This window comes from Nelusetta ayraudi, unplaced genomic scaffold, assembly GCF_046127955.1.
Source record: "Nelusetta ayraudi isolate G7.1 ecotype Tasmania unplaced genomic scaffold, CSIRO-AGI_Nayr_v1 ptg000026l, whole genome shotgun sequence".
NCBI classification, from domain to species: domain Eukaryota; kingdom Metazoa; phylum Chordata; class Actinopteri; order Tetraodontiformes; family Monacanthidae; genus Nelusetta; species Nelusetta ayraudi.
The window spans coordinates 2,164,429-2,189,582 of NW_027466076.1; the positions used below are offsets into that span (position 1 = coordinate 2,164,429).

At 47.5% G+C, this 25,154-nt stretch overlaps 1 protein-coding gene across 1 annotated transcript; it reads left to right on the plus strand.

The window, feature by feature from the left end:
* Positions 1-25,154, plus strand: sema3d (sema domain, immunoglobulin domain (Ig), short basic domain, secreted, (semaphorin) 3D). Its single transcript, XM_076028939.1, has 17 exons — positions 1-259; positions 3,632-3,792; positions 7,508-7,570; positions 7,716-7,835; positions 7,925-8,018; positions 8,415-8,543; positions 10,291-10,427; positions 12,184-12,298; positions 13,107-13,176; positions 13,267-13,411; positions 13,900-14,122; positions 14,360-14,448; positions 14,563-14,604; positions 15,503-15,660; positions 17,389-17,453; positions 17,765-17,904; positions 23,489-25,154. The coding sequence occupies exons 1-17, from the start codon at positions 52-54 to the stop codon at positions 23,930-23,932; spliced, it is 2,403 nt and encodes an 800-aa protein (XP_075885054.1). The 5' UTR covers positions 1-51; the 3' UTR covers positions 23,933-25,154.

Genomic DNA, 25,154 nt, shown 5'->3' on the forward strand with positions numbered 1-25,154 from the left:
GGTTGCAGTAAAGGACCGAGTGGAAACAGAGGAAGAGCTCTCCACCGCACGATGAAGACGGAAGACTCCCTAAATCAAAGTCTGAATGAAGTCGGGGCTCCCCGGTGCACGTCTGGCAGCAATTATGGAGCGAGGGGGAAGAGGATTACGGCACTGTCCCGCCCGCCGCTGCCATTATTAGGACTGATGTTGCTGGTCGCCCTCCCTTTCGGAGCGAGCATCAAACAAAGCGTCCCCAGGGTCAAACTCAGCCACGGAGGTAAGAACCGAACTGTTGTGACTTCTAGGTTTTGTTTTTTTTTTGTTTTTTTTTGCCAAAGACATTTCATGTCACGCCAGCAAACTTCCATTACCCGCCTGCCGTCCTTTAACGCGGTTATGATTAAAGCCTGTGTGAAATATGTTGACGTTGTCTAATTGATGTTTTAGCCGCTCTTCTCTTCAAAGGCCGCCGTCTAGACACGTCTCGCGTCTCGGCCTCTGTAGCGTTTTTTTTTTTCTTTCCGATCGCGGAAAAAAAAGACGGACGTAGCGATTAGCAAGACCCAGTCGGACCGTAAAGTAAATGGCCTTTGAAATGTGACTGTAGAGTGAGCGGTACGGGCCTTAGCGTTACAGCCTTATTAAATATAAACCCATTTGTATGAAATACGCTCCCGCTGCAGTTCAGTCCAGAGACGTCCAGCTCTCAGCGCCCGACACGACTTGTTTGACGCTCTCGGCCCAATGACGACTGTTGTTTAAATCCCTTGTGTGTACATTAGCTGCTCCCGGCAGCGTGCGCTCACAGTCTGTGAGTTTAGTTTTTTTTTTTGTTGCGTCGACGGCGCGTGTTTTCTCTACGCCACCAGGGGGAAGGGGTTGACTTATTGCCCCCCCACCCCCTGCCTCTAAAAACCTCAGCGCAAACTTCACTTCAAAGTCCCCATCCCTCACCCGGCTACGAGAAACCGCACAGATGAACTTCAGTCTTGCCCCATAAAATTTCCAAATCCCCCGCTGTGACCTTAATGTAAACTCACTCTGACTCCCACCTCCCAACGCCGTCTGCCGGCGAAAAAGCTCCCAAACCTCAGTTTGGCTTGAAACAGATACGCACGCACGTCCCGAGAGTCCGACATAAATACACGCAAGTAGTAGGAATAATGACCGCTATGGCGTTTGTCTCCCTGCGGGGGGCGATCACGCTTATCGCTGCAGTTTGCTCCGTTTTTTTCTCTGCGTTTATAATTACACTCGTTATCGCAGTTTATCAAGGCCGTTTACCTGAGTACCTGACTGCGTTCACGGCTGGTGCCACCATACTGTTCACCTAAAGAGGGAAACTTCTCAGATAAATGGAGCGGTGCCAATGTCAGGCTCGCTCGGCGGCAAAGAGAGAGAGAAAAAAAATAAAAAAAATCTCACCTTCAAACCTCGTCGTCTCCTCCTCATCGCACGCTCTCCCCGCAAGCACAGCCGCCCGGCGCCGATCAGACCTCAAACATCATGCCCCCCCCCCCCCCCACCACCACCACCACCACCTTCACCGAGAGCTCAGCCTCAGCCGCAGTGGGTGAAGGTTGAAGCCATCAAAGTAAATTTAATCCTGACCGAGCGGTCGCCTTATGAAAGCGGCCGGCTTTCGCTCTTAAAAACAGTTGTTTTTGGAGCAGCTGCTGGAGGGAGAAGCTCTGATAAGAAAACACCTGGTCGCAATTCATATCCTCCTGCACGTCCAGCCAAAAAACATTACACTGGACCGCATGCATTCCGTTCGGTCATGTGGCCAAGGCTGATGCCGTTTATCACTCGGGATATTTTTTCCCTTAAGTTCGGAGGTATTTGCCGCGACGAACCAAACGTGCATTTTAGGGTTCGTCTCGGCTTTTCAGGAGCTCACAATAGCAGTAGCTGAAAAATTCCCCTTTTTTTAAAAAAAGAATGAAAAAATAAAAAATAAAATAAAAAACTTTTTTCTTTTTTCCTTTTTTAAAAGAAGAAAAAAAGGACAATAGACAAAGCAAAAAGAAAAAGGGAAGAAAAAAAGGGGAAAAAAAACTTCATTGGTCAAAGACGTTGTCACTTTGAATACACACAGCCTCCCTCACTGCACGAAATGTGCGGCCCGACTCGTCCCTGCACGTCGGACTCATCCACGGCTTCGCGGCTGCAATCAGTCTTAATTAAAGCATTATCTGTCTCACGCTGGGGTTTGGGTGGTCCGCGCCGTCAACAATGGCAGACATTATGCTACCATGGAGCCAGAGTCTCTCCCATCTGCGCAGCCTAAACCCGGCGGAGGCCTCACATACGATGATGTCTTGTTTGAATTTGCGAGATAAAGGTGCTTTGGAGCTGCACTGGAGGAGCTCATCAGGAGTCGTTTGGTGGTGGTGGTGGTGGTGGGGGGGTTTGAGGGTCCTCTTCCTCGGAGAGAGGTGCTGCGGCGGCTCAGCACGCTGCCTCAATGGGCTCACAGTGCTGCGTGTTTACAGAACAGATTAGCGTTAGCCGGGGGGCTAGCAAGGCATAATCTCTCTCTAAGGTTTAGTCTTATTTGGGCATGATGTGTGCGTTGGAAGGGGAGGCAGATATGAGCCTGTGGGGGCGGCGGAGCAGTGTGTGTGTGTGTGTGTGTGAGTCAGTGTATAGGAGGAGGTATTAAGCTGGGATTGTGCGGTGCTCAGGTGGTGGTGGTGGTGGTGGTGGGGCGGGTCCTAGAAGTTCAAATATTGAGGGTCGCTAACCTCTCGGGTCTTTCACACCAAAAGGGTAATCACAATGTCAATCCTTTCAGAGTGACTCCCTCCCCCCCGACCCCCCTGCACGCTGAGCCGCTGTTTATCCAAGACATGCTGCAATACTAGCGCACTGAGAAACAGAGCCCCGGCCGCCCCGGCAGAGGAGATTTCCTCAAATCAAAAGGGATGAAGGGGGCTCGGCGCCGGATCGGAAAATGAAGCCCCTATTCAGCGCCCCGGCCCAAAGAAGAATGGCAAACAGTATCTTATAGCTTTTCACGTAGGCTGATTCATTTGAATGTAACTGAAAATGGTTACTCCGCCAGACCACCAGTGCCCCGCCCCTCCCCTCCCCTCCCCTCCCCTCCCCTCTGATGAGCCACCTGCTGTTAGCACCGCGGCCTGGTCGCAGGTGCACGCCTCCGCCGCGCCGCCTGTTTATAGCGACGGCGGCTCGTCTTCGGGAAAAGCGCTTGGAGGAGTCGACCCTTCGCAAACAGTGCTCCCTCATCTTCATAACAGCCGCGTTGACGCCGACGCGTCTCATCGTGATCGATGAAGCGGCGGCCCTGATAAAAGCATCCCGTGAATGGGCCTCCGCCGCTGCTACTGTATCGCCTCTCATCAGCCCTTCTGAAGGTGTCAACGCGCAGAGGATTAAGATTTTTTATTTTTATTTTCTTATTTTGACTTGTTTTCCTGCTGAGATGAAGAAACACTGAGCCTGTTTCTGGGGGTTCGGGGGTCGGATTTCGGCGCAAGCGAGATAAAGCCGATAGTCGGATGGCGTAATCCGCCTGTAATATCTTTTACACACTGTCTGATTTTTTTTTTTTTTTTTTTTTTTTTTAAATCCGAACCTTACGCGCGCAAGCGTTTGGAATAATCTCTTTATCTGTGTGTGGCAGAGCTGCTGCAGGCTGGCAGCGTTTCCCAGTTCCTGGGTCCCTCCGACGGCCTCCACTCCCACTCGCTGCTGCTGGACGAGGAGAGAGGTCGTCTCCTGCTGGGCGCCAGGGATCACCTCTACATGCTGGACCCCGACAATCTGGCCAGAGCCCCCAGAAAGGTACTCCAAAAAAAAAAAAAAAAAAGAGCAGCCAAAGGACAATGGAAGGATTCAATTCTCGATTATTTTTTTTTTTGGGGGGGAATAAATAAATGGAAAGGGAGTGGCGCAGCGCAAACAGGTGTTTTTTGTTTCCTTCTTCCCGAGGGGTTTGTACAAGGAAGGAATTTTGCCCTTGAACTGTGAGATTTCCACTGGAGCGTGACGCCCCAAACCACAAGTACGCTCCAGTGGATTGCAGTATTTCAGAGTCTAGAAGGGTCGAAAATGCTGCGCCGTGTTCACATCGCGCTTGTTTATTTTGCTCCAAAGACCTCTTGCTTTTCAGACGGACTGAAACCCCGGTTATTAATTAACCTGAGGTCTGTTTTATTTCCTGGATCCTGAAACGTGATAAGCAACACCGAGCGTCACATTAATCCCTCTGTTCCGGCTAAAGGCCTCAAGTTCTCGACATTGTCCTGATGTTTATTTTATTCTTCATACCGTGATCGATTGGGTTGTTGTCACTCATCAGAACCCCTTCGTGATGTCACCTCAGGGCTGATTTCCAGAAATGCGTCTCAAGCGGAAGCAAATGGACTTTTGCCTCAAACTTCTGCTGCCTCGGATGTGTTTCTATCTTCAAGTTCACTCGCTGTCGACGTCTGAAACAGCAGAAGGTCTCTCAGCTTGAATAAACTGAAGCCCGGGGTTAAAGTACCAGGCAGCCCCCCAGACTTGCAAATCCATTTGGTGGTCACAAGAGACCCTGCCATTTGCTCAGAACAGCCAATTATTACGGAGAGAATCACTCGGCTCGACTTAAGAACACTTTTACCTGCCTCCGCCATTAAGTGGGGGGGTGATGTAAGCTATTTTTTTTTCTCCCCCATTACCGTGTCGCTTCGGCCCAAATCCACTCAAGCCGTGCGCTGTTTCTGAGAAGAGCTCGGCTTTCAGTCAACGCCGGTCTGAAACTGTCTGTCTGCGGAGGTCGGGGTCGCCGTGTCGGAGGGCACAGGCACACGAGAGTATACACTCGACACAGTCGCACAAACACGCCGATGCATTTGGACGGACACCATATGCTCCGGTTTGTAAATGTGAGCGCGCGTGTGTTTACGCAGCTGAAGCTGATGGAGAGTGTTTATTTGATTTTTATCTGGTTTGTTTTAACTCTTAGTCTCTCGCTCTCAAAGTGTTGCCTCACCGCTGCCTCCGCGCTCAACCGATAGCTGCAGATACGCATCGGGCGTCTGATTCCGCTCAGAGACAAACTTTTGGAGTTAACAAAGTTGAGTACCTGGTAGGAGGAGGGGGAGAAAAAAGAGAGAGAGAGAGAGAGCCTCGGGCGCGAAGACACGGCTCACTCGCGCTGCAGTCACGTTCACCTTGATTCACAATGATTTGCGCCGCGCCGCGCTCTAAATGTTTTATCAGCCCTGCTGAAATGTTCTCGCGCTCTGAGGTAAAACTAGGCCACGGAACTGTCTCCGCTTTTTTTTTTGTTTTTCCGGCGCCAGTCTGAGCCCTCCACACGGGCCACACACTCCTCCGAAAATCACATCGCACGGCCCTCCCCCCCCCCGGCGTTTTCTGTTTGAATTCCACAGCGGCACGCAAACCATTCGGAATCATGGGAAGTCCTGATGTTTCGCGCCGATGCGTTAGCGGGCGTTTTTTGCCGGCTCTTGTCGAGGCATGAGTACGCCTGGTGATGGCTCTCCGTGGTAGGGTTTAGCGGAGGTAATGCAATAAGCACATAAGCCTGTTATAACACATGTGTGAGCATAATGGAGATCATTAGAGGAGCGCTGGGTGTTAAGCGTGCACTGTTTCTTTTACCGACACCTCGGAGCGTTTGCTAATCCCCCGATTGAAGTAAGTATAAAGTGGAGGAAAAAGGAACATGAGTTGGAAAAAAATATATGCATTAGACATTTTAAAGGAGACAATAGTCATGTTTAGAACGATTGTCATGATAAATACCTGGCCTGACTGAGCTTCGCTAGAAGTAGCTGCGTTTCCGTTACCCCTAGAATTGCGCAAAAACCTAAATATTGCGATAAAAAACTGGTAATGGAAACACATAAACTTGGAAAAACCTCTGAAAATGTAGCTGAAAAGTTTTTACGCTCTCATGAGGTGGTTTTTCAGACGTATCGATACAGATATGTATATCGCAAAAGTGACATGGAAACAATTTTTTCGCCTTTACACGTCACCGGACTTGAGGTACGGGGGTCACATGACCAGTTCACTTCCAAGTGAGAATGGCACGTTATGTTTGCACGGAGGAGGAGACAGAATATTTTTTCCAAGTAAACAAAAGCAAACGCAACTCTCGCGGGATGAGATTTTACGAGAATCACGGCCTATGTGCTTCAAACACCTGCAAATCTGTCTGAATTTTTTAGAAATATCGCTTTTATTTTGCGAAAAGCTATCATGGAAACGCAGCTAATGTCTTCCAGGGCTGAGGGCCCCAGATGGACACTAAAAAAAAAAACCCTTCTGAAGGATCTTTGTCTTGGTCTGGTTCTCCTATCAGTTCAGGAGATCAGCAGCCGACCCGGTGGGTTCCTTTTAAGTCACCCATAAAAGTTTTTATGGTATTTTTTTTATGGTTTCAGTATTTGATCTGCCAAAATAATGGCAGGCTGAAAGCATTTGAAAGCGGCATTATTTGTTGTTCTCCGGCCAGCGTTGTGATCAAAAAAGACAATAATTCTAAGTGATGCTTGCTGAGGTGAAATAAAAAGACCCTCATGCAACCAGCCTGGCATTCTGGGGTTGAGACTGGACGCTCCCTTAGTCTGCAGGGTGTGTTTTATATATCCATCAGGCAATAGGGGCCTGGAGAAAGGATTTGGAGACTATGAGACGCATAAAAACTCTCTGTCTATCATGTTTACGGCAGATGAAATTGATATTTCTTTTTATTCGGCTTTTCCGATTTCACATGAAATGCACGAGGGGAAGCGGTGAGTTGCTCTTGTTTCAGAGACAGTCAGTGGCATTTTGTTCTTTTAATGTGGAAATACCTCGCAACCCCGCTAATCTCTTCAGCAGCGGCTACACTTTCATTCGCTTCTTGTGTTTCTTCTCGTGACCTTTGAAGGCGGCTCTCGTGGCACAGTCGCTCCTTGGGCTTTGTCGTCACTTGAAATAAGATAAATGCTAATGGAGGCCTAATCAGTGGTGTAGCTTAGTCTATACTAGTGGGTATGGCTATGCGACTTAGTAATAACACAAAACAAGACCCACCATCGTCACTGATTATGAACCGTCTAAATGTAAATATATTGTAAGAAGCATAAGATATATAACATTTATTCACAGCATTATTTTTATTATTATCATCATTATTATTATTGTTAATATTATTTATTATTATTGTTATTATGGTTGACTCAAACAGTTTAGAACATAAAGCATAGAATAAAACTTAATCACAGTCTTAAACAGGAAAGTGAACATAGTGTCAAAAAAACCCCAAACATACTGATAAATATCTTTGCGCGTTTTTTTGTGGTTTTACGGTAATTCTGAGCATTTGTTTAGTGGTTATACGGCGTATACCTGCGTATCACATAGACTACACCACTGGGCCTAACAGACTAAGGGCGGATGCGCTAGGTTTTACAATCCCAGCCATCCACCGGCTCTTCCACGCCGCCCCGCTGCTTTTATAAGCTGTAATGCGCTCTCTCTGTTTTTCACCTCTCATCAGATTCACTGGCCGGCACCCTGGGACCGAGTGGAAATGTGCAAACTGGCAGGGAAAAATGCAAATGTAAGTGCTTCCACAGAAAGTCGTCGGGGACTCGTCACACGATCTTGGAACGCAAGCTTCCCGCAGTCCACCTGTCCGGTCACGCCGTGTGTCACGCTCTTTTTTTGTTTTTGTTCTCTTTCTTTCTTTGTTGCCTTTGTCCCAGCTGGAGTGCGCTAACTTCATCAGGGTCATCCACAACTACAACCGCACGCACGTCTACGCCTGCGGGACGGGAGCCTTCCACCCCAGCTGCGCCTTCGTCGAAATCACCGGCCGCCGGGAGGCAAGAGCTCGCATGAGAAATCGCTCTTGTAGGGCTTTCGGATTGGGATCTTTTCCAGGGGTAACACTATCCTCCGTTTCGTCTTCCAGGATGGCGTTTTCCAACTGCTCCCCGCTAGCCTGGAGTCGGGAAGGCTGAAGTGCCCTTTTGACCCCGTGCAGCCGTTCACCTCCGTCCTCACAGGTCGGCCGTCGCAATGTTTGCCACACCCGCTAATAAAAAGCGATACGATCTCTCCATCATTCAGTTGTTTTGGTTCATTTTTTATCCACGCATCTGAGTTCCGAGCACCCCTCTGCAAAAACATTATTGCCGGGATTTCTCAAGCATTAAAAACTGTCACTTGGCTGAGGACTTAATTGAATCTGCGTCTCTCCCAGAGTCCCTCAGAGCCTGGCTCTTATTCTTGTCTTCACAGTGTAAATCTATTTAATTCTGCTATCAGATGATTCTTATTATTTTAGTTGTACCAATCAGAATTTCATCATGTGATTTCCAATGTTTGCTAAAGTAGCTTCTCTCTCTCTCTCTTTCTCTCTCTCTCTTTCTCTCTCCCTCTCTCTCTCCCTCCCTCTGCAGATCAGTACCTGTACGCAGGTACGTCCTCCGACTTCCTGGGCAAGGACACGACCTTCACCCGCTCCCTCGGCCCGCCTCCCGACCAGCACTACATACGTACGGACATCTCCGAGGACTACTGGATCAACGGTGCGCACTCGACTCCGGACGTAAAAAAGAAAACGTGTTTTTGCCCCTTAGCTGCAAGGCTCCAGCCCTCCGACCGACTGACTGACTGACACAAAGAGCCTCTATGCGCCCCGGAGACGGTTATTGGCATTCCTGACGGCCAAGAAACAGCCCACTTATTCATTTAGCTGGAACTTTAATACGAATGCCATTGCTAAACAGGGACCACACCTCGCCGGGAATTTACAGTGTGTGCCACAAAGTTCATGGTTTGACTCACACAACCGCGGAACCCTACACACACCCACCGCCCCCCTAACACAGCCGTGACACGAAGGGCTGAGTCCTTCCTGTGTCTCCTGTGTTGTCATGCATCATCCCAAACCCAACACACACACACACAGATGGTCACCACATTTGGCGACCACGAAGCCTGAGACGTTTCCCCGCCTGCCCACCCGCTCTGTATGTGCTGGGTCACGCCAGGCCGAGACAAAGGAGCGATCGCTTCTCGCGCTGTTTCTTTGTAACAGGGACGTGCAGCGTCCCGCCGATGGTGTCAGGGAATCACCCTCTGGCGGTTTGCTCGGCTCCGGGGGGGTTGAGCTAATGTTGATGTAATGTCAGCGCAACACTTAGGCCTTTGGATGAGCCCGGCCTCTCCCCCCTACACGCACCCCCCCCAGCCATCCTCCCGCTGACGGCATCGTGCTGTTGAAAACGGAGCCCGGGGGTTGTTTTCTTGATGTCTTAATTCACAGAAGAGCACGCCCAGGATTCTTGGATGCTCCGCCGACTTAAATATTTCCCGGTTGCGCACACACACCTTTTTGTGGTTTCCGCGGCCTGGTCGACTCACAGCGTCCAGCAGAAATGGAGGTGTATCATTTTACCTCTTATCAGCACCGCGGTGGTCAGATCTTTCCTCTTAGTCGACGCCAACTCAGCACTTTACCCTGTGATGAAATATCCTCTGCGCGGTGCGACGTCGCTTCATGAAAGGATCTTTGTTTTGTCATTGCATATCAGAGCCTCACTCATGAACATACAGTTTTAAAGGTTGAGTGTGTAATATCTGAGCATTTTGAGAAGAAACAGCGACATCAAGTGGTTACATTTTAGATTGCAACGCTCTTTCACTCCCTGTCCCTTTCCCGAGCTTGCCAGTGAACTACAGTGGCCTGTGCACACAAACCTGGATACCTTGTTCGCTTACTTTGTTGGATTATTTGAGGACACGAGCGATCAAGAATGAGTGTGTAATATTTGAGCATTTTGAGAAGAAACAGCGACATCAAGTGGTTACATTTTAGATTGCGGCACTCTTTCATTCCCAGCCAATCTCCCGAGCTTGCCAGTGAACTGCAGCGGCCTGTGCACACAAACCTGGATACCTCGTCCTACTTCTTTGCTGGATTATTTGAGGACACGAGCTGTCACCCTTAATACACAACATGCTGTCAGGCCCTTGGATTGTCCACTACAGGCTTCCTTAGAAATAAGGCGGTGCAAGAAGGCAGCTAACTGGGAGGAAGACATTATTATAGCAAGAGAACTGTTCTATGCGTAGGAAAAACAACTTTTCTTGTACTGCAAGTATACACTTTTATTCATGTATTTATGAGCAGTATATGAAGGTTTACCAAGATAAAAGTCATAAATCAGGCCAAATTTAACACACTGGACCTTTTTAACCCAGACAGCCAGGGTAGACAAGTACTCTGCCAGTCATTTATTGTGTGTATTGTTTTTCTTTTTCTGTCCTCAGAGGCCAGGTTCATAGCCGCCCATCCCATTTCCGACACCTTCAACCCAGACGACGACAAGATGTACTTCTTCTTCCGCGAGGTTTCGTGGGAAGGCAACGACAAGCGCATCGTGTCCCGGGTGGCGCGCGTTTGCAAGGTGAGACGGGAACTGGGGTCGGAAAGGGCGCGGTAGTGGAAGGGGCGTGACCTCAGAGGGCGCCAGGGAGCAGAGCTCCTCTTCCAGAATCACACGGACGACTTTGTAACTTTGTGTCTCCTACATTGTGGTTGTTTTTATCTAGATCGACGGAGAATTTTATCTTTGCTCAGTTGAAAAACTGAAGTTCAGTTGTGTTTATAGCCCCTTCACGCCCTGCTGTTATTGTATTTTTTGCTACATGTTTCCCATGTTCTTACTACGCTGACTTATGTTTTATTTTGCTTAGTTTTGTTTTGGAACACTTTGAATGTCAGACTTTATTTTGCTTTCGATGAGATGGTGGCGACGTCGACAAGCACTCGCACATCTGGGCTCCGCCGTTACACGGCGCTCACTTTCTGACGGATGCTTTGACGGCGCCTATTCAGCCTTGACCATAGCAAGACCTAGACGGCGTCACGCGGGGGTCTGTTTCTAGGAACGCCGTGTCAAACTGAACAACATCCACCTCCGCTGAATCATTTTGGCAGCAGGTATGCACGTCAGACACTGCAGGGCCATTTGAGAAAGATCATATTTCAGCGTCCGGTAAGTTCTGTTTGACACGGTGTCCAAACAACTGTAAGCCTGGGCAGCTCTATAAAGCTGACTCAGGACAGAACCGGGATATATCTGTGACGGGGGACCTTGTGTTTTGCCGTGCGGCGGGCCGTTAGTCATTCCAAATGGGACGCGCCTGCACAGCTTGCCATGTGCAATCGGTGGGGCTTTTTATTCATTGGGAGAGAGAGAGGGAGAGAGAGAGAGAGAGAGAGAGAAAAAAAGCAGCCTTTCCCTGTTTTGATGGCGAAGGAGTCGCGCTGTAATTCAGACTGTATGGAAGTCCCCCTTGGATTACTGCACTCTTTCACTCTCCCGCTCTCTCTTTGTCTTTCCTACCTTCATTTCTCCACCGTCTGCCTTCATTTTTCTTCAATGAGGCCACTTTACCACAATCCTCTTTGAAGATTATCACTATTGTGAGACATCCTCATTAAGTGCTTATACTTCTCTTTGTGTACATCTGCTCTTGAACCCGAGTTTTTTTCTTTTTTTCTTCTTTAATGCGTGTGTGTGCGCTCGTGCGCGCGTTGTCGGCGTGCGCTTTTTTAAAATGTCGCTGGGTGCCCCGGCCAACTTTAATAGAGTGGCTCTCTTCACATTTCTGCGCAGGAACAAAAGAGGCGCACTTGAACCCTCTTAGCGCAGGACAATCAAAGGTCGCCACTTAAAACAGCGATTCATATGCTAACGCAAAAAAACCCGCATTATCAATCTGCCGCAGCCGGGCAGGATTGCCTTGGCGCTCCCTTCCTGCATGCTTCACTTCCATTTGTTCCTCTTCTCCATTGAAGTTCCCCCCCCACCCCCTCCTCCGCCCCTCCCTTCGCTTTTCAATTACTCCCCACTGTGGCTATGCTAACAAAAAGGCCTCCTATACGCTAGTTAAAATAAGCATATGTAAAGGCATGCGGCTCGCCAGTTTATTTTCCTAATTAGTGCAGGAAATCAGAGCGGGGGCGGCTCGATGCCGTGCGTTGTCTCTGCGTGAAGCCCGTCAGATGGATTGCAGAGCGGCTGCGGTGAAGTGTGGCTGCCGTTTCCTCTGGCGGTTTCTTTAAAAAGAACAGAAAAGAGGGAGAGATGCTAGACAGCTGCGCGGTGCTGACTGCAGTTGTGTTACGGTGCCCGCGTGCGCGCGGTTGTGTTACAGAATGACGTGGGTGGCCTGAGGAGTCTGACCAATAAATGGACCACCTTTCTAAAAGCCAGACTTGTGTGTTCCATCCCTGGACCAGACGGAGTGGACACACACTTTGACAACCTCCGTGAGTAAAACAGCAGGAAGGAAAAAAAGAATAAAATAACAAGTTGTGCAGTGTAATCTATTACTGAGTAATCCACTAATTAAACTACTTTTGGATTAATGGAGTAATGTAACGGGATTACTGTGGCAAAACTGGTAATTATATAATTACTTTATCGAGTAATGATTCCATTACTTTTCCAAAATATATTTTGCAAGCTAAAAATGTCTTGTTGTCCAGAAAATGACGATGATGATGCAACCGAGCATGCAACGTCATTGATATGCGACGACGCACCAAAACAAGCATGACGAAGGCAAAAGAAAAACAGCGATTGTGTTTGATGGCTGGAAATACAAACATTATTTTGAGTTCTTCTCGTCTCAATCAAAGAATATTGTGGTTCGTTGAACGTCATGTGCAGGAAGCGAGACGACAATATATGGAATTGCAACAGTTGCACTTTGACAAAGCACTGAGCAACTGTTACTCTATCTTTCTTTTAACTAAAGTAATTGGCAATTGATTACTTATGAAACAAAGTAGTTGAATAAGTAATTGGATTACTTTTTTAAAGGAGTAATGAGTAGTTGGATTACTTTTATGGAGTAATCCCAACAACACTGCAAATGTGTGCGTATTGTTTTTTTTTAAATTATTATTTCAAATCCAAATGAGCTGATTTTAATAGTGCCAACAGTTTCATCCTCTATTGGAGACATCAGCTGCATAATACACACACAGCAGTTTTGAAGCAGGACCAAGTAGGACAGTATTTTTTTTCGTGCCGATCATAAGAATTAAAACCAGATCCCGCTTCCCCTCACAGAGGACATCTTCCTGCTTCGCACCCGAGATGACAAGAACCCCGTGGTGTACGCAGTCTTCACCACCTCCAGGTGAGTTCGCCGTCCGCCGCGCCGTCACGCGCTCCACCTGTTCGGCCTCCTTTGACCCGGCTTCCGCTCTCCCTGTTTTCCCCCTGGAAGTTCCATTTTCCGCGGCTCCGCGGTGTGCGTCTACACCATGGCCGACATCAGGGCGGCCTTTAACGGGCCGTACGCCCACAAGGAGGGGCCGGACCACCGGTGGGTGGAATATGAGGGACGAATCCCTTACCCACGACCAGGGACGGTGCGTTAAAAACACACACACACACACAAACACAGCTTCTACTATTTTAGAGCTATCACAGAAAAAAATAAATAAAAAAAGACATGGTTCAGAGGTGTGTTTTGATGATGGTGTGTGTGGGTGGAACACAAGTTCACATCTGTTCTTGCAGTTTCATGACGGATAGACCCAGCACGGCTTGGATCGGGCCGTGCAGCACGTGAATCAGAACATAGTTTATTTTGTTTCCAAGGCTTAATCAAGGGAAGAATGAGGGGAAGCTTAGTGAACTACAGATGGACAGTTGATAAAACACCAGAGCAGAGGGCGTAAGAATGACTCAGATCTTCCAGATGTGCTTTGCCTTCCTGAGGTTCCCCGTTCGGCCAGCAGAGGGAGACATGCAACAGTGGATTGAAACAGACCGAGCGGGAGCTGCCGTTGTGCCGCTGTGTTGTGGGAATGTGTGCACATCTAACAGCTCAGTGCTGCTCATTCTTCCCCCCCAGTGTCCCAGCAAGACCTACGACGCCAGGATCAAGACCACCAAAGACTTCCCGGACGAGGTGGTCAGCTTCATTCGGTTCCACCCTCTCATGCACTGCTCCGTCTACCCGCTGACCGGCCGCCCCGTCTTCACACGCGTCCGAGCCGACTACACCCTGACCCAGATTGTGGTGGACAGAGTGATGGCGGAAGACGGACAATACGAAGTCATGTTCCTGGGAACAGGTGGGACTCCTCCCAGTGGCCACTTGTAATTTCACATCTGACCAGCAGATGGCAGTAGAGTCATACAAATTGGTCCTGAATTTTGACGCGTTTGCAAAGAAAAGGCTGTATTTTCTCAATGTGTTTTTTTTGGTTTTCTTGTTTGTTGTTTTAATATTTAAGACGGTTACGTACACGAATCTTATGAGCTGTTTTCTTGCTACTATTATCAACCGCTTCCCTTCTTTTCCGTTGCAGATGTCGGCTCAGTTCTGAAGGTGGTGAGCATCACTCAAGAGAACTGGTCGACGGAGGAAGTGGTGCTGGAAGAGCTGCAGGTTTTCCAGGTTTGGTGCTCGAGCACACACATGCACACACGCACACATGCACAGGCACGATATTTAATTTTCACATCAAATCTCTTTCTGCCTTAACAACATTTTTCTTTGAATTCCTCACAGGTTCCAACTCCCATCCTCAGCATGGAGATGTCTTCAAAGCAGGTTGTCCATTGCCATCAATATTCTCTTTTTTTTTTTTTGCCATTGCTATGACATATGTTCCCTGTCTTAGAAGCTCTAACACAATCAACCCAAATAGTTGTGGTGGCTTTGGGCCTGACTGCAGGATGAGTACTGATAGAAAACAAATGAATGAATGAATGAATGGCAACTCAGTTGCTCTGAGTAAAGAATAATTGACCTGGCTACAGTATTGCTGATCTTAACTTACAGTTAATTGCATGCGTGCTTACTCTAATGCGGCAGATACCTTGCTGCCTGCTTGAACACAATGTTCATTGGGAAAATGCAAAGCCGGCTGAAATCGAGCGCACGGGAGCAAATTCCTAGTACAAAGACACAATCCCCTCCTCAACTTGCCGTTTTTCTCCGTCTTCCTCCTCCTCTTGTAGTTCTCACTCTCCACCTTCTGCCTCATTATCTCGGGGGTCAGGGGTGTCAGCAGACACTTCAACCCTAATCAGAGCGTCCATTTATCTCCAGCAGTGTTTGACCTGTGTGTGTGTGTGTCTGCATGTCTCCGCTCACCGGGGTCTTGGCTTGTTTGATGTTTTGGTTGGGAATCTCTTTGACTTCCAGGCTAGTTGGAGCACATCCCATCCAGTCGCAGTCGCTAAAGAGAACTGAAAGCATCTCCGCTCGGAGAAATCTGCACGTTTTGTCGCCAGAGCATTTCAGGCCTTTGCGGCCGAGACCAGTCTGGCCGTTCTGTTTATCTGACCTGGCAACCCGTCGGGGGGGATTTTGATGGATGACGCCGCAGAGAAACGTCAAAACAAACCTTTAAACTGTTTTCATGCTTATCGCTGAACCTCCCCTGGCGCGACAACCTGAATGGAACCCGTGTGCGTGTGTGTTCTCCGCTGTCTCCCCGTTGCAGCAACAGCTCTACGTGGGCTCCAGCGAGGGGATTGCCCAGGTGTCGCCCAGCAGGTGTCACCTGTACGGCCAGGCCTGCGCAGAGTGCTGCCTGGCGCGGGACCCCTACTGCGCCTGGGACGGCCAGACGTGCTCGCGGTACATCCCGGCATCCAAAAGGTACAAAGCTCCCCCCCCCTGGACACTCATTGAATAAGAGTGGAGCCTGCACTCATTCGCAATAAGAAAGACATGGACAAAGATCAGGCCTGGCACCCATGGAAACGAGCGCAGCTGCACCTTCTTAAACACCTCATATCCGCAGTCACATCGGATTTACTGTAACTCCCGTCGACGGGAGGGCACCTGCGAGTTTCCTGTGAAACTTGCAGGATTAAATTTGCTCTCTGTGTGGTGGAGAGGTTTTACTCCTGCTACTTTGTCTCAGGAAGCTGTTTTATTAAGGGCAACAGCGCCTGGCAGAGCCCCCCCCCGTCCCCCCGAAGGCAAAGTGGTGTCAAGGGAGGGCCCTGGATAGAAAAGTCATTAAAACATCTTGGAAGAAAAACTGGCAGATAAAAAAAAAAAAAAAAAAAAAGTTGTGGGTCCCTCCCCTGGGATTCGGGTTCGGAAGGAGATCCAGGAGAGGAGCTTGATGCTCCTTTCACCTTTTTTTTTTTTTTTTTTTTTTTTTTTTTTTTCCAATAAACGTGTATTAGCATAAATTCAGCTATAAACGTGCAAGAAATATCACTCAGCCAATAGAAATGTGTTTTTTTTGCAGCCCCTCTGCCCCTGTGAGTCACACATTCCCAGGACTGGGTCTTTATTCCAGTTCTGCTTCTCTTGCTCAATTGGCTTCTCCTTCCTATTGTCTGATCGCATCCTAGAAGTGCCATCTCACTGAGGCCCGATTTTTACAGATGCTGCTCCTCAGCCGATCCTCTGTCCCTTACGGCAAATCCTCTGTCCCTTATGGAGGTTTCCGAGTTGCTCTGTGCGTGCGTGCGTGCGTGTGTGTGTGTGTGTGTGTGTACTTGTGTGTTTTTGTGCGCCTGCTTGCGTGAATCCAGCCTCTCCAGGAACGAAACCCTACAGTTTGAGGTCACAGTGTTGGACTCTTGGCAAGCAGGGAATGCTGTTATGGTTTGTGGAACAGCGGAGGCCCAGCTTTGGTCACGAGGCTCTGATCTTCTCACTTGACTTGAAAGCCGATCTTCACGGCTTCACTGATTGCACAAAGTGGCCCAAAGTTGGAAAGTGCCGAGCCGAACGCAATCAGAAGACAATCAGCTTTTTATTTTTTATTTGTTTTTTTCCCAGAAGCCAGAAGTTTTTTTTTTTTTTTCTGTATCGTCTTAGAAAACTTTCGTTGATGTTGCAAGAGAAAGAAAATGGAAATGTGACCTTAGAGGTCATCTTTACTTTTTTCCCCCAGATATTTAAAAGTCAAAAATAAGTGTTGCCATTGTTTTTACAAAAATATTTGCTTTTCCATTACGTATTTCTGTTTAGTCTATGATAAACAAAAAACTTTTTTTTAATTTTTTTTTTAAATGCTGAAAGCTGAACCCTGCACCCTGCACCCTCTGCTCCTGCGTGTGCTCTGACATTATGGGGTTTAATGTGTGTTTGCATAAAATGGTGATGAGATAAAATCTCTGGCATAAGGGGAAAAGAAGAAGAAGAAGAAGAAGAAGAAGAAGAAGAAGACCTTTATTGATCCCACAGTGGGGAAATTTGCATAATTACAGCAGCAAAAAAAAAAAAGCTACAGTGCAAAAGATCAAGAATTATATTACCTAAAAAATACGGACAAAATTAAAATATCTGTTGGTATAAACAGAAAAATGAAGAGCAAGATAAAATAAAAACAGAAAATAAAACAGTGTGTGGTTGTTTTTGCAGGCGAGCCAGAAGGCAAGATATCAAACATGGTGATCCATCCAGTCAGTGCTGGGACTCTGAGGACAGTAAGTGGATGCTGAGCTCCTGCTAAGCTCTTGTGTTGTTTTGTTTATTTTTTTTTTAAGATTTTTTTTTTTTACATCTACGCTTTTATCTGTTTATTTTTCCTTTTGGATCTGTGTATTTCTTTTGTTTAAATAATGTTAAAGTCTTGGACACGGTGTCTTTGAACCAACTGGAAGCCCCCAGCCCACCTCTGTTAAATAATAAATCAATCGCAGGTATTTTGACCGCATGGGGCGACAGAGTCGCGCCTCTCCGCGAGGTTTTGACTCGCTGCCAAATCAAGTGACTGTCGTGTTTTTGCTTTCTTCAGGTCCGGTGGGTGGACGGGTGGTGGAGAAGGTCCTGTTCGGGGTGCAGAGCAACTCCACCTTCCTGGAGTGCATCCCCAAATCCCAGCAGGCGCAGATCCAGTGGTTCATCCAGAGACCTGGATCTGAGCGCAGGGAGGAGGTCAGTGAGAGCACTCGCACACGCACACACACACACACACACACACACACACACACACACACACACACACTCACAGGCACGCTCGTCCTCACACTCACATTACCCAAACATAAATTACCCTCAAGCTCTCTTTTCAAGTCTTTTCCTCTCTGTTGCTCCACCTTTGAAAGTCCAAGGGGTGGCCAGAGTTTACTGTACCTGAGGGGCTCTGCCGCCTTCATCCCAGGTCACCTGGCGAGGATGTCACAGGTCACGCCAGCCAACCCTGTTTCCTTGCATAAGCTCTTCAAAGTCTCCAAAAAAAACATCACAAACAGCGAATCCGGCACCTTGAACCCATCAGATTCTGTTTGTGCCCGCAAATCACTTTGCTGCAGGTCCAAAGCTATCAACATTAAACGCCCCCAAAAAAGTGACCTCCTTTGTAGAATTATGGGTAATTGGGGAGCATTCCAAAGTTTTCTGAAGTCTCTTCAGTCCCTGAAACGACATCATTTTCTGTGTTTATGACTGTCTGGAGCTTTTGCGCAGCTTCTGCAGCTTTAACTCATAAAGGAGCCGAAGACGGACGCAACAACACAGCCTCACAAAGTCATCGCCTTTTTAAACTCCAGTCAATTGATTTACTTACCCGGTTGACTGCTGATGCTCATTCAAGGAAAGCTAAAGCATTTTTTGCAAAAATGTAGTCCTTGCGCGATGAATCGACTGCAGTGCGACAGTTTTATTTCAGCAGCAAACACTGTTGTTGTTCTAGTTAAATATCTTACTTCAGGTTTCAATGTTCAAAGGCCTCAATCAATGGGATTTGACAGCCTTCTTGGTTTGCTGTGTTCCTCCACTGCACAAGGCTCATGCTGAAACGTTCCAACGTTGGAAGAACACGGTATGAAAGTGCGTATTTGATATCAAACGCGCTGACGCTGCATCTCGCCCGCCGGTCGATTCATCAACGTATTAGACGAAAATCAACGTCGTGATCATGATCTAATTACGATCATCAGCTGCTCAGACCTTTACATGCTTTTCTTGGGCTGACTGGCGCTGAGGAGGTGAGGAGTGGCCCATCTGTTTTCCTCCCTCCCCTCTGATTGATGCACACGGCCGACGGTGAGTCACGGCGTAACACAAACACGCACACAGGTGCGGACCCGCTAGCAAAATAAATTAGAGCTGGCGAGTAATTGTGCCATCCATCACCTAGTAGAGATTAATCGGCTGTGAAAATAGTCGTCGGTGGCCGACCTGTGCAGAGACGCACAGGCGGCGGTGAGACCTGCGTCCAGAGTTGCTGCTCTGGGAGTCGGCGGGTCGGTGGCAGGCCTAGCGGGGGGGGGACGACATGAAGGGACAGAGACGGCGGGGCGCTTGCAGCTGAGGTGTTGAAAGGAGCCCGCAAACGACTCTCATCCCCCTGAATGAGGCGACGCAGGGCTGCTCGCCCAGTGCAGGGGCAGAATCTGTCCGGGCCTACGGAATGTGTCCGGGGTCCTATGGCAACTTTATTAGGACAAACTACATTGTGGTCGGATGGATAGACAGCTAAAAAAAAAAAAAAAATAGATAGATCGAGAGATAGATATAATCATATTACATATAATAGGTAGAACGAACAAACGATAGATAGATAGATGTCTATCGTTGGTTCGTTGTTCGTTCGTTTTGTGACGTCATCAGTCGGGGGTCTGGCGACTGCTGATGACATCACATACAGCAACTCTATTACGACAAACTACATTGCGGTCTAACGAACAAACGGAAGAATGAATGATAGATAGATAGATAGATATAGTTTGTTCTATTATTTATATATATATATATGTAATATGATTACATCTATCTATTTTTCTATAATATACAGTATATGTATAAAATATGACTATATCCATCTATCTATCTATCTATCTATCTATCTAGCTACAGGATCTAGCTACAGGATCTAGCTAGCTAACTAGGTAGCTAACTAGGTAGCTAACTAGCTATCTAGCTATCTAGCTATCTATCCATCCGACCATGGTGTAGTTTGTCCTAATAGAGTTGCATAAGACCCCGGACACATTCTGTAACCCCGCACAAATTCTGTACCTGCACCGGCGCTGGCCCCTCCCCCTCTCAAAACCCGCAGCCAGTGGCCTAATTGGCCCTCTGCCCCCTTGTTTATCTTTTCTTTCTCCACTTCCTGCCGAACTTATTTACTCCCACGCCCCCCTCCCCCGTGCTTGAGAGGGTAATACAAACACGCCGACAGGTGCCGAGGTCACCCCGGACCCCCGGCCTTTGTAGCCCGGCGCGGCGAGAAGCCTGGTGTTTTCCCTTTGTGTGTGAGCGCATCTGTGCGCGAGGCGTGCGACTCCCTTTATGATCCCATACCGCAGAAACCATAACAGAGCGCTCCCTGGGGGCGGCCATGTGTTTCTGGGCTAATGGACGCAGCGGGGTGTTCTCTGTGTTTTGCTGTCCAGACATGCAACGTTACGTGACCTCCTGTACGCTTGTAAAAAGTGATGAAGGGTCCAGTGCAGGAGTTCTTCCGCAGCCTGTGTCAATTGTTATCTGATAGAGGCACACGCTTAACAAAAAAAAAAATGAAACGAAAAAAAAAGACCCCGGCAACTGCACTCACTTTCCTTTTTTCAGTTGTATAAACAGTTGAAACAATTAATTTTCACATTATTTTAAATCTTGATGCCTTTATTTGGCTCTCATACTGAGTGCAAAATGCTATGGAACCAGAGCTGCTTCACCATTTCATTTAATAACCATATTTTATATGAGGTTTTTGAATAGACATGTTTTGTATTGAACACTATACTGTTTCATTTATTTTTATTTATTTTTTTTTTGTTCAACTTTCGATTGCAGCGCTACATGTTGCAGAGGGAGGTGATGTCTGAGGTGACCTGCTCATTTCTCCAACCCTCCATCTATCATCTCTTTCCCTTCATGACCACGAAGTTGAAATACTGCCCCTCTCAGACACAATTTCTGTGTAAAAGCATCAGTAGTTGCCTTTGGCCCAGTGCAGTGATTGCAGTGATGTTTTTCCATTAGCCGGTTGAAATGCATGACGTTTGTTTGGCGCTTTAAAAGACGGTTAGCAAAGGTTTTATTCCGACTTTATTTTCCTTCAACATCCCTTTGTCATCCCCTCTTCTGCAGCTCTGCCTATTGATGGCACATCCATCCATCTATCCTAACATCCATCCATCCTAAGAACTCTGGGCTATCCTTAGCTGGACATTCCCCGACCAGTCAGTGTCCGTCAGTCTGTCTCTTTGAAACCTATTTTGAACATAATGTACAAAAAAAAAGGGTTCATCCCAGCATTTTCTTTTTGTGAAAAAGAAAATGTTGTCACTTTCAATATTATTGGCTACTATTTCAGAGTTTCATATTGAACGATGAATAACAGTTCAATTATTCATAGTTTTAATATTGAAAGCGATTTTCTCGCACGTGTTCAAGATTCTTCCTTTCCAATCATTTTTTTCCATCTCTCCCTGACGTACACAACCTTCCTCTTATACCCTCATAAAAACTTGGCTGTTTATGACGCGGGCACAAAGACATTTCTCTGTCTTTTCCCGCAGCACGTGTCTGCGATTGAGCCTGTTGGGGCCCATGTGCTTGTTTGCTTCCCCGAATCAGGAATGCTAGCCCATTAGTTATCTGTAATAGAAAAAGCATGGATGGCTCTGAATTTCATCCGTGGTATTTATTAGAAGAAAGCGCAGCTACGAGAGGGTCTTAACCTCTGACTGGGGATTTAAAAATACTCTTTGCACTTCTAAGCCGTTCCCCCACCTCGTAAAAACAACACAAAAAAAACAAAAAAAACAAACTGCGATGAGTCGGGTTGTGCCTCCTGCGTGTTCACATTTTAATGTGTTCTTTAAAGTGTTTCCAAACGCACTGAGTGAGACGTACATGTGCGCCCTGACACAGAAACACAGGCGAACCATCTGCGTGACTTTTAATGTCTGCCGCTGACATTTAGTCACAGATGCTTCCAGTTCTGGATGGCAGAGGGAGGGAGGCGACTTCTCAGGCCCACAAACAAAACACATAAAACACACATCACGCAGGACGATTGCGAAACCGAACTCAGGACGTTTGCTGATGATAATCTGAACTCTGTGCGTTTTTGTTTTGCGCGTGTGTCAGGTGGGAAGTGTGAGAGGGGACTTGCAGGAGTAAAAAGCACCATTTAGCTTCAGCACACACACACACACACACACACACACACACACACACACACACACACACACACACACACACACACACACGTCACAGATTTAAGCCTGTGCAATGTAACTCATGGATCGTGCTTGTAAAAGCTTCTGGTTTATGATTGTTTTTTTTGTTTTTTTGCCTGGTTGCCTGCTTAACTTTTCTATCATTTGAGCATCTCAGGGGGTCTGAGCAGGTCTGTGGGAGGTATGCTTTTGAAGCACACACACACACACACACACACACACACACACACACTGGACGCACATTAGCTCCTTCGAACGCAGCTGTGTTGTTTTAGGCCTTGACAGCGGCCTTGCCAACTGATGAATCACTGCGCAAGCTAAACACAACGAGCGCCCCACAAACGCCAGCACGCTCTGTCCTCCGGACAATGTCGACGAGCGACGAACACGCGCTGGGGCCACAAAAGACGCCCGCCGGCTGACAACCTCCGCTCGCCGCGCGCCAAACATCGGCGGTCCGCTCACAACGCACCGAGTTCAACGCCACACCCCACTTGAATCCGTTTCCTGTTTCAGGGGTCATTAGCACGCTCAACTCACCGGGGACGCAAATCGGGCGTGAAAGCCGATGTGAGAAAAACGGGGTGTGAGGATTCGAGCCGGGGTCATTCCGATTGGTTGGCGGTGGAGTCGGTGGGGTTTTTCTGTTCGCCTTGTGACAGCGCAAGGAGAAACGCAAGCACTTGAGAGAAACAAAAAAAAAATAATAATAATTCTCGTAAATCCCGCAAACAAGATTTTACAAGAATTACGGCTTAGGCGCTTCACACCATTCAGTGGAAACCCCTGCAAATCGCAATTGCACTTTGTCGAAACTTTTAGAAATATCACTTTTATTTTTGCGAAAAACTTTCATGGAAACGCAGCTAGAGATACATTGTTTAATGATCTCACATCAATTCAATTCAGGAAAAAAAAACAACCTTTTCCTGCACTGGAGAACCCCCCCCCCCCATTGTTGGAAATAATCGCTCGGAAAAAACGCTGCCAAAGTGGTGCCGGTTGGATGACTGACAGTCGCTGCAGTTGCTTCAGTGGAAATGAAGCTGCCCTCATTTAGACCGTCCATCGCCAGGAATGTGTCAAGATGACAAGAGAAGAATACATTTTAACTGTCTGATGCACGCAGTTCACTTTTCAAAAATAAATAGAACAAGTTTTGCTAATCTGCAATGGAAATGAATTATATATAATCGTGTTTTTTTTGTTTCTCAGCGTTAAAAAAAAAAATTTTTGATTTGTTATTCCAACACAATAGAAATTCCTGCCACTTTCAAGACTTTTTTTCTTTGCGCCCAAGTTCTTCAATCTTCCTTTTTGTTTTCCAGGTCCAGCCGGATGACCGCGTCCTCCGCACAGACCGGGGCCTCCTCATCCGCTCCCTCAACGCCTCCGACGCCGGCGTGTACGCCTGCGTGGCCCGGGAGCACACGCACTTCGCCCGCACCCTCTTGCGCGTCACGCTGCAGCTGATCGGCCGGGCCCAGCTGGACGCCAGGGCCGGGGCGGCGGCCCGGGAGGAGCCCACCACGGAGCTGCGCCGCGGGGCCGAGGGGCGCCAGCGCTACAAGGACTACCTGAGGGTGATGAGCTCCCCCTACGGCACCCTGGAGGAGTACTGCGACTCACTGTGGCTGGAGAAGAGGCCGCCCAGGGGCCGGGGGAGGGGCCTGGCGGGCGCCAAGTGGAAACACATCCAGGAGATGAAGAAGAGCAGGAACAGGAGGCACCACACGGAGCAGCAGCAGCAGCAGCAGCAGGAGGAGGAGTAGGAACAGGAAGCGGTGGCGGAGGGGGTGGACGAAGTCCTGCGCGGATTAGATCAAATATTCAAGTCGACAGTCGTAAGAGTATAGCGTTACATTTACCGAAGTTAGAAGTCAGTTTTGGGTTGTAAATATGTCAATGCGTGCGTTTACATGCGACGTTACAGTTTTTCAACAATGTCTCCTTACACCTGAACCCGTAGACAAATTCCACTTCAGGAACTTTGTGAAAGTTACACACGCATTAACGTAGTATTTTTTTCAATGTAAGAAAAATTAACATTAACAAAAAAAAATGTAATTTTGCAGTTATATTCAATGGACTTTTGCGCTTCTGACTATGTTTTGTTTTTTTGTTTTGTTTGTTTTTTGTAGAGGAGCTGACCAGATGCTGGATTGCAATATTTAATTCCTGTAATGATGTTTTCCTGCGAGTGAGTCTGTCAGGAGGGAGAGTAACAGACACGCAGTGGACCAGTGTTATCAAGTTTGTCTTTGCTGATGTGTGACCCCCAGCCTGCACCCTACAAGGATGGGAGCGGAGAAATGTGTAGCCCCCTTCTGGCGGTGCAGGGAAAACGGGCTTTCCTTTAAAATTATACACCATCTCAAATATTATAATGAAATATTTGCAGAAAAAAATGTTTCCCTGTGTTAAGCAAGGCTTGACTAGATACCGGCTAAATTTCATTGTCGCAGGTGCAGCTTGAACAGGAAACCACCTGGCATGGTCACATGACAAACGCACCTGAGAAAGACCCGCAATAACTGCCAGCAAACCCACGGGTCAATCCATCAAGTAACAATTAACATTGTTTTAACAGTGCAATGATCTTGTTGCTTATTAACGTGGAAACAAAGGAGCAAAACTAAATTCTTGTACTTGTCCTGCACGTGCAGAAAAAAAAGAATTGCACCTTGAGATTAAATAGTGATTATTGATGCAATATATCACAAATGCAAGAAGTGTCCAGAAACTTATTTCCACCAGTGTGTCCGTCACACTGACTCTGCCTGCGTGCGTGCGTGCGTGCGTGTTCATGTGGAATGAGTGTAAATATTGACCCAGCATGTACAGGAGACTGCGCATGCTCTGTTTAGTCTCATAACCGTCCTTGCAGTTACAATGTTAGTCGTGAATTCAGTTTGTGCTGACGAGTTTTAAGTTCAGTTTGTCTCTTTTTTTTATTTTTAACCTATGTGTAAAAATAAAAGTTATTTAAATAAA

What these genes read in the sequence shown, in the direction of transcription:
- sema3d (XM_076028939.1), top strand. Translation starts at nt 52, where the DNA reads ATGAAGACGGAAGACTCCCTAAATCAAAGTCTGAATGAAGTCGGGGCT. An exon ending in AAGAGCTGCAGGTTTTCCAG is followed by an intron (nt 14,449 to 14,562) that starts GTTTGGTGCTCG and finishes AATTCCTCACAG; the next exon opens with GTTCCAACTCCCATCCTCAG. An exon ending in GTGCTGGGACTCTGAGGACA is followed by an intron (nt 17,454 to 17,764) that starts GTAAGTGGATGC and finishes TGCTTTCTTCAG; the next exon opens with GTCCGGTGGGTGGACGGGTG.